At 37.9% G+C, this 9,047-nt stretch overlaps 1 protein-coding gene across 1 annotated transcript; it reads left to right on the plus strand.

Moving 5' to 3' along the window:
- The first annotated feature begins 5,302 nt into the window (after positions 1 to 5,302).
- On the plus strand, positions 5,303 to 6,222 carry LOC109212522 (glutaredoxin-C7-like). Its single transcript, XM_019376175.1, has one exon. The coding sequence runs from the start codon at positions 5,491 to 5,493 to the stop codon at positions 5,860 to 5,862; it is 372 nt and encodes a 123-aa protein (XP_019231720.1). The 5' UTR covers positions 5,303 to 5,490; the 3' UTR covers positions 5,863 to 6,222.
- Positions 6,223 to 9,047: the final 2,825 nt, after the last annotated feature.

The raw sequence follows: 9,047 nt of genomic DNA on the forward strand, positions 1-9,047 counted from the left end.
TTTTATTAAAGGAAAAGCATTCAACTAAGTAAACTACGAATACTCATATTTGAACTAATTGGGGGTCACAACTACGCCACAGGAACCGTACTCGTAGTCACGATGATTTATTATTAATCGCACCGGAAAGCAAACTACTAGTATTTATAAATATTGATTTATTTCACACTAACAAGAAAAATCTATTCAACTTATAATTAGCAAATCAAACAATAATTACACCTTATAATTAGCAAATCCAGCAGAAATTAAAATACTAATTAAGTTACGTGAAAATGCAACGTTACATCCAAACCAATAAAGAACATATACCAAAAGAACTCTAGGAAATCTTGCATGGTTTCAGAAGTTTCACTTTTTGCTTTTTGCAAAAAGAACCAAAAACAGAGACGAAACTTCACACGCCCCTCTCTCTGATTCCTTATCAACCAACAAACAAGAATTATCGCCTAATCATTCCAAACTAGATGATGAGATTCAAGCGTCCAAATACTCAACAACAAATATCATATTCAACACATGTAATTTCAGATCCATATTATTAAACAAGACCAGACAAATTTATTTCAACCAAGCCATGGATGGACATGTAAGAGCAGTAAAATTAGAGATAAGGTATAAGAATTGACCTCACTGTTAAAGTCCTCTAAAACTGATCAACGAAGACAATACCAGCAACGAAACGTGGTCGTAGACTTCGAACGGCGACCTCGACGGAACCTCGTCGAACTTTAACCGGACTGTCTCACTTTTCCTCCGCCTATCTCTCACTCTGTTTCAGCGACCTCTTGTTGCTGCCCTATCCATGTATGTGCGTGTGGTCATTTGGAGGTGAGCAGCAGCGCTAGGTTACGGGGGTGGTCGTTCAGTGGTGTGAACGACGGCTGGCATGGGGATGGAGTTTTGGTGGACGTTGGTTGCTGCAGGTTTTGGAATGGAGGAAGGAGATCGACGGGAATTGGGGTCTGGGTTGAGGAGCACGATGACGAGGAGGAGGGTGGTTTCTATGTGAAATTCGGCGCTACTGTTCCTTCCTCAAAGTATAGGCGTCCTTTGATTTTTCCGGCGTCTTTTTTTTGTGTATCAGGTGTGTTTGTGGTGTAGGTAGTATTATATAGGGTAGGGATTAGGTTAGGGGTATGGGCCTAGGAACTATGGGCTAGGGATTTTGGGCCAAGGACTAAAAAATGGACTATAAGATTTATAAAAACGGGATAAACCAACCTAAAACTAATTCTTTCTTCTAAAATTATGTACAATTATAATATAAAAATATAAGACTAATTTTAATTAATTGAACTAAACTATAAAACATAAAATTATTTTTTTTGTGTTTTCAAGATTATAAAAATAAAGATAGGGTACTATTTTGGTAAAAAAAATTTAAGATTAAAAATGACTATAAAATATTAATAAACCTATTTTTTTTGTAATTTTTCATTTTATTGTAATAAAATAAAGTAAAATAGTAAAAATTAGTTGAAATGGCGATATTAGGCCTAAACTAAATATTTACATGCTAAAATGGGTAAAATTTCGGGGAGGGTCAAAAATCACATGTCAACATCTACCTCTTCACTGACTGCCTCGTTGATCGCAGCGTTGAATTTCCTCCTTATCTGCTGTACGGGCGGATAAAGTGGGTCGACGTTCAGCTTGTGAGTGGCGATGTCTTTCGGGATCCCCGACATATATGAATGAGAGAAGGCAAATAAATCTGCATGGTTAGTTAAGAATTCATGGTACTTACCTGGGTCGGAGAGGTTGTGTCCGATGTAAGCTTTCTTTGAACTATCGGTACCGTCCAGCTGGACCGGGTCGAGGTTCTCGACTGTCGCTTTGCAAGCTTCTACGACATCTGGGTCCCTAATAACCTCTGTCGTCGGGTTGATTTTGGTTCCCGACATTATGCTTCCACGCTTGCTCCCTTCAGCTGTTTGGTATGTGTGCAGTCTTGGGCAATTCGGTAACATTCTTGGGCGGTACGTGGCTGACCTCGAATGCTGAATATTCCCCATGGGGTGGGAAATTTGATTACTTGATAGAAACTCGAGGGGATGGCCCGCATGGCGTGTATCCATGGACGCCCTATGAGGACGTTGTAGGCCGTTTCCTGATTCATGATGTGGTATGCGGTTTCCAGCGTGACTCCTCCTGCCAGGACTGGCAGTGATATCTCTCCGGAGGTTCGCTCTACTGCATTGTTAAACCCGTTAGTGTTATGCAACGCGGTATTATCGTATCTTCGAGCCTCATTTGCATGAGGACTCTTGGGTGGATAATACACGCGCCGCTTCCGTCGTCTACCATGATTCTTTTCACATCAGTATCAGCAATGCGTAAAGTTATAACTAAAGCATCATAATGAGGGAAAGACAAACCGTCGGCATCAGACTTATCGAAGGTGATACTTTCTTCGAAGTCATCATACCGTTCGTGAGCGATCGTGCGCTTCAACTTGTGTATGGTGGTGAACTTTACATGGTTGATTGCCGAGTCGTCGCCGCCACCAACGATCATCTATATGGTGCGCGCTGGAGAAGGTGGTTTTGGTGGTCCTTGGGATTGGCCGCGTCCTCTGGCGAAATTAGCCCTTCCTTTATCGCTGAGCAGCTCCTTCAGGTATCCCTGGTTCAGCATTCTGACCACCTCCTGCCGTAGACCTATGCAATCTTCGGTCTTGTGTCCTCTTTCGTGATGGAATTCGCATAGGACGTTCGACCTCCTTGCACTAGGATCTGATTTCATTTTTTGTGGCCACTGCACCTTCATGCCCACCTTTTCCAGTGCGTACACTATTTCTGAAGGGGAGACACAAAAGTTATGAGTGGATAATAATGAGGGAATACCTCTTTCATTCCGAAGCGGGGCGGCATGTCGCTGCACGCGTCTGGATGTCTTGGAGGAGGCGGATTGGGAGTTCTGACGTAAGGCTGATGCCTTTCTCTGTTGAAGTGCGGGAGTGGTTCCCGTCGCCCGTCGTTGCGTCGATCCCTCCTTACCTCTGATTGTACGGACGTTAGTCGTTGGGTTGGACCATTAAGATCGTCTTCATCCGCTCTTACTTCGGTGCAATAGGCATTATGAATCTCTTCCCACGTGGTGGGGGGATACTTCATGAGTTGATTGAGCAGCTTCTTGGTTGCTTTGGATCCGTCTCTGTTCAGCCCGTTCTGCGACCGCCACTCCTTCTGATACGTTTGGCAGTCCCATTCTTACCCTGTTGAATCGGGCCAGGAAGTCCCTGAGTCCTTCACCCGTTGTTTGCCTGATGGCGAAGATATCGTTGACCCTAGCTTCGGCTTTCTTTGCTCCTGCATGGGCGGTGGCGAACTTGTCCGCCATCTCTTCGAACGTCGATATCGATCTGGCTGGTAGTTGAGAGTACCATGTGAGAGCTCCTCCTGTCAAAGTTTTACCAAACTTTTTCAGCAACACGGATGGCACCTGTTCCTTCGATAGGTTATTGCCTTTTACGGTGGTCACATAATGAATTAGGTGGTCTTCTGGATCCGTGGTCCCATCGTATATTTTCAAGTACGGTGGCATCTTGAAGGTTTTAGGGATTGGGTGAGGAGCAGCTTCCTCACTATACGGTTGCTCGACGAATCTTCCCATATCGCATTTCGGTAGTAGCTTAGGGGCACCAGGTATCTTGTCTACCCTTTCCTGGTGTTCCTTCATTTGATCACGAAGTGCTTTATTCTCGTTCTCCATCTCCTCCATTTTCTTAAGGATGGTTGCGAGCGCATCATCGCTTGCATTGGTATCGGTGTGGGCGTTACTTGTTCGTACAACACTGGGCTCACCAGCGGCAGCGGCGATTTCTGCCATTGACTGATCTTTGATATTTCCCTGAGGTGGTTTCTCGAGCATGCTACTTAGAGTGTTCGTCAACCATTCTTCTAGTAGCTTTTTGACTATTGGGGGCGTTTCCTTTGCTGCAGATGTAGAAGTCCCTCTTTCATGCAAAATCGTTAGATCTTCGAGTGAAGAGGGTGAGATCTCCCCCTCCGTTACACTACTTGGTGTTACATACGCGGTATTTTCTCTACCGGCTTCATTGAGTGGGCCTATGAGGTTGGTTGAGACATCTGCTATCATCTTCAGCCTTGATTCTTTATCTGCCATTTGTTAGTTTCTATGAGGTCTGAAGAACAACGATGGTTGTTTTTGATATCCTAGATGTGAACTATGATTTCGACTACCGGAATCCCCGCAGACAGCGCCAAATTGTTTGACTCAAAAGTTATTTAACACTTTTTAAGCAAATCAATCAATATAGATGAAGGGGTAAATCATAGTCGAAGATAATAAACCCTAAGATGATCTTGACAATTGATTCAGAGGGCCCAAAATACAAATCGGAGAGAGAGAGAGAGGAGGTGATAATCTTCGAGAGATAATGTTAGAGAGATAAGAGAGAGAGATAATCTGTTTCGATAATGAATCCCCTTTTTACAAGGCTTGAACCCTCTTTATATAATAGATGATCCTTACTTGAATATTAAAAGACAAAAAATAAAGTACATGCTATAGAGGGGCCGACGTGATCATGAAGTCGTCCCTCTTCTTATTCCTAGGTTGCCCTTCTAGCCGGACTCCCGTATATTCGGTCGGTCGTGCTGGCTTAAGGACGTGGTCGGTCAAATTCGACCCCATACAAAGTTGATATTACAAAAAGTGCAGCAACTTTGTCTCCCCAAAGCTACTCTTAGTCCTACTATATGCAACTGCTCTTATATCAGGGAACTACTACTGCTACTACCTGGTACTCCCTATTTTGTTTCAAAAAACACGCGAGTCTTTACACAATAGCAAAAGAGACAAAATGTCGGGAATTTGTCCAAAAGCAGCCGTCCAAATTAAAGTATGAATAAGGAGTGAGCTCAGAAGGTAAAACGTACACTGTATGCACCCTATCTCAATATTTTTAGAATCAGCCGCAACTCAGAGACAAATGTCTCCTTTAAAAAGGGAACCATACTGAGCAAGGACGGCTCATTGTTAAGTTTGTGACAGTCTCGTTCCTGACTTAAACATGATCAATTATAAGGCCGACATCAAATAAAGATTTCACCCCTCTATGTAACAACAACAACAACAACAACTAGTGTCTGAGCTCTACTCCCTTTTCAGAAAAAAGCCTGCTCCTTTTGTCTCTTCCCTCTATGAGTCATAATAAACAATTTTTTTTTTCATTGGGTAAATGTTTTAGATCAACATAAGCTACAACAAAGCCAAATGCTGAAATTGTATTTATGCTAAAATACTACAAGGACAGTTAACCAGTCCCACCACACTTCACTATCCAATGCCTCTATCCACCTGCAAATGCAATTCTCTATAAATACCCCTTGTTACCTGAATCATCCTCACTCACCACAAGGATATCTAAGCTAACTGACTCACTTGTCTTACACCTCCCATAGTTGAAAAAAGATAACTTCTTTCATCCTTATAGACATTCTCATAATTGAAATTAATAGAATGCACTATCAAACAGAGTCTTGGAATTCTTACTTACCTGAGAATTTTAAGATGGTTGGTGGTGATCCATTGGAAGAAATACAGAGAATGGCATCAAGGAATGCAGTGGTGATATTCAGCAATAATACTTGTTGCATGTGTCACGCAATCAAGAAGCTTTTCTGTGGAATGGGTGTCAACCCAACAGTTTATGAATTAGATGAGAACCCCAGTTGGGAGCAGGGTTTAATGAGTCTTTTGGGCAGCTCCTCTTCTTTGCCTGTTGTTTTCATAGGTGGCAAGCTTGTTGGAGCCATGGACAATGTCATGGCAGCTCACATTAATGGCACATTAGTTCCACTTTTGAAAGAGGCTGGTGCTCTCTGGCTTTGATCCTATGTTGCGCGGACTCTCCAAAATGCTGCCCCATCTGTGTCGGATCCTCCAAAAATACACTACTTTTTGGAGGATCCGACACGGACCTGGCAACATTTTCGGAGAATCCGAGCAACATAGCTTTGATCTTCTCTTCTCGCTTCCTCTTGTTTTTATACTTTACTACAGCGGAAGTGGAGTTGCTTAGATTTACCTATCTTCTCTTTTTTCTACTTCATGACCAGAGAAGGATTTTTGTTTTACTTGTTTTTACTGTAGTTAAAAGTCTTAATGGTCTGGAAAAAAAATTGTAACTTGCTCCTCCTCTGCTTCTAAAGAGAACTGAAGTGAATAAGAAAAATGTAGTTCCACATTCCATATGATCACTTCCTAATTTACTTTTACTTTGTCTTGCTTTAGTGTAATGTTCTACCTCGCCTGTACAAACTCAGGTTCAATTTTTTCTTTTACTTATCCTAGTGTTGTTATGGCTCTTTTTTAACTGTACTAAGAAGGAAGGTTTCATTACAAATAGAAGAGAAGGTATTGTACTATACTACCACTTAATACTGAATTTAAGAGAACATCACTCATTTTTAATGTGCTTCAAGATAATGCTCCTCCATCTTAAAAGAAAACATCTTTTAGTTAAATTGAATTTGAAGTAAATTCCTCAAATGATCATTCAAGGTGACTAAATTACGTACACCTTCTCCAACCCAACACCATTGTTGACGCCAAACGCTCTTTTGATGTAAGATTTAGTGTTTCGTGCTCCAACCTAACCCCATTTCTTACACCATTTTGGTGTGATCGACGCCATTACTATTCATCAATATTTTATTATTATCTTTTATTATATACTCACTTTTAATTTAACATATTATAAATTTTGTAATTAATTATACTTTTTATGTAATATCTTTATAATATTAATTTTATATTTTGATTTTGGTGTATAATTGTTATAAATTAATTTTCGTATATGTTATTTTTATAGACGAAGATGCTCATTTTGCACTTTTTAATGCATTTATAGAGCATCTATGGAAGCAACATACTAATCCTGAAATTTGAATATTTACGTAAAAAATTAATTAAATTTTACCATAATGTAATAGTTATTTAATTATATCTTAGCAATAATTTTATTTTTATTTGAGTTATCCATTAATATGTATAATATTTTCTTACAATTTATATTATTTAAAAATTTATGCTATAAAATAATTTTATATTAAATAATTAAATAAGAAGGGAATATGAATTAGAACATGTAAAAAAAGAAAAAAGAAAGGATTTGTATTATGAAATAAAAAATAAATTTAAATGACAAAATAATATAATATAGAAGAAAGAGAAGAGTATAAAAGAAATATTCTTTTTTGGCGTAAAAAATAGTGTAGTGGGTTAGAGTTAATTTGCACCATTTTTTATGTAAAAAAATAGTGCAAGGGTTGGAGATGTCTTTAGTAAAGTCACTTTTCTATTTTTTATTACAATAAAATCACTTAATTATTGGAAAACTCTCAGAAAAAACAAAGAAAAACTCAAGTTGTTTTGTATGCAAATTATCGACTTTTCAATGCTTCTAAAGAGTTTAAATAGTATGGGCTAGCCAGTTTTTGGACTGGTCATTCAAAAATAGCTAGCGTCTGCAACGTCATTGAAAAATAGCACTATTTTGTTGCAACATGAAAAGTTCCAGCATAATATACTGGAGATCGGTGTACCTGTGTATGAACTTCCATCATATTATGCTGGAACTCCAACACGCGGGAAGTTCCACTATAATATACTAGGCATTGGAGCACGGTGCTCCACTCTTCAGTATATTATGTTGGACCGGTATATTATACTGGAACTCCAGTATAATATACTGGAGTTCCAGTATATTATACTTGAATTCTAGTATATTATACTAGAGTATTTTTCCGGATTTTGAACAGTGTTTTCGTTCAGATTTATCTTTACATGAAAAGTGGTTATATTTCGATTACTTTTGAAACTATGGTTATTTTTGAATGACCACTTGTAAATCTGGCTATTTTTAAATTTCTCCCTTCTAAAGATGGTTCACCTCTCACAATCATGAAAGGTACAAACAGGGGCGGTCCGACAAATTTTGTGGCCTAAAGCCAAATTTTATGAGAGGCCTTAAGTTTTTAGCTTTTTTTATTATTATTATTTATTTGAAGTCTATTTTTTTAGTTTTTTCTGGATACAAAGTTATTTAATTCTCTTATAATCAATAACGCCTAAGAAGTATTTCTCAATTAACAATATAGCTAATCCACTTAACCTTTCTTGTGGCATTGTTGTTCTTAGGTAAGATTTTATCAATTTTAAATTTGAAAACTTCTTTCCGCTGAAGCAACGGTAACTTGAGTTATGAACATTATTTCATAAGCAATTTAGGCATTTGGAAAAGAATTAAAATCTTTTTATATGAATAAATGTATCAATTAAACTGTTATCTTCTAATTGTATTATTTTTCTTAATACTTTTAATTCAGAAAATAAATCTAAACCATAAATATCGAATTGATTATTATGCTTTAAGGAACATTTAAGATTAAGGCAATATTTTTTCAAATTCCCAACATCTAGTGATCTTAGCTTTTACTGCCAAACAGAAAACCAAAATTATTTTCATATGCTTCGAATTGTTCAAGTCTATTTCGAAGTGAAAAAATAGCATTGCCTATTATATATAAAAGTAATCAACTCTAAATGACTCTTCGAAAGATTTTGAGATTTATTTATCAACATTTGCATCAAATTGTTACTTCATATATATCACATATTTCTTATGAAATTCGGGTTCGATATCCATTTCAAGTGCAATTTTCTTGGTAGAAATCATAGCGATTGCAAATCCTTCTTCTCTATATTTGTTAGAAAGAAATCAAACTTTTTCACTTTACAAAACTCTTTTTTAAACTTATACATAATCTATTAGGTGTAACAAAAAATGGGATCCCCACAAATATGGGGCCTAAAGCGGTTGCTTTACTTGCTTTATGGAATGGCTGCCCCTGGGTACAAACTATTTAATCTCATCCGTAAATCATTTATCATAAAAGCAAAGAGCAAAAAACATAGGATGCAAAAATGACTCAAACACCTTAAGATTTATCGAAAAGAAATACCTTATTGTAATAAACAATAAAAGTAGAAGAACAATATTGCAGAGAAAGAGA

Source organism: Nicotiana attenuata, unplaced genomic scaffold (genome assembly GCF_001879085.1).
Source record: "Nicotiana attenuata strain UT unplaced genomic scaffold, NIATTr2, whole genome shotgun sequence".
Taxonomy (NCBI): Eukaryota; Viridiplantae; Streptophyta; class Magnoliopsida; order Solanales; family Solanaceae; genus Nicotiana; species Nicotiana attenuata.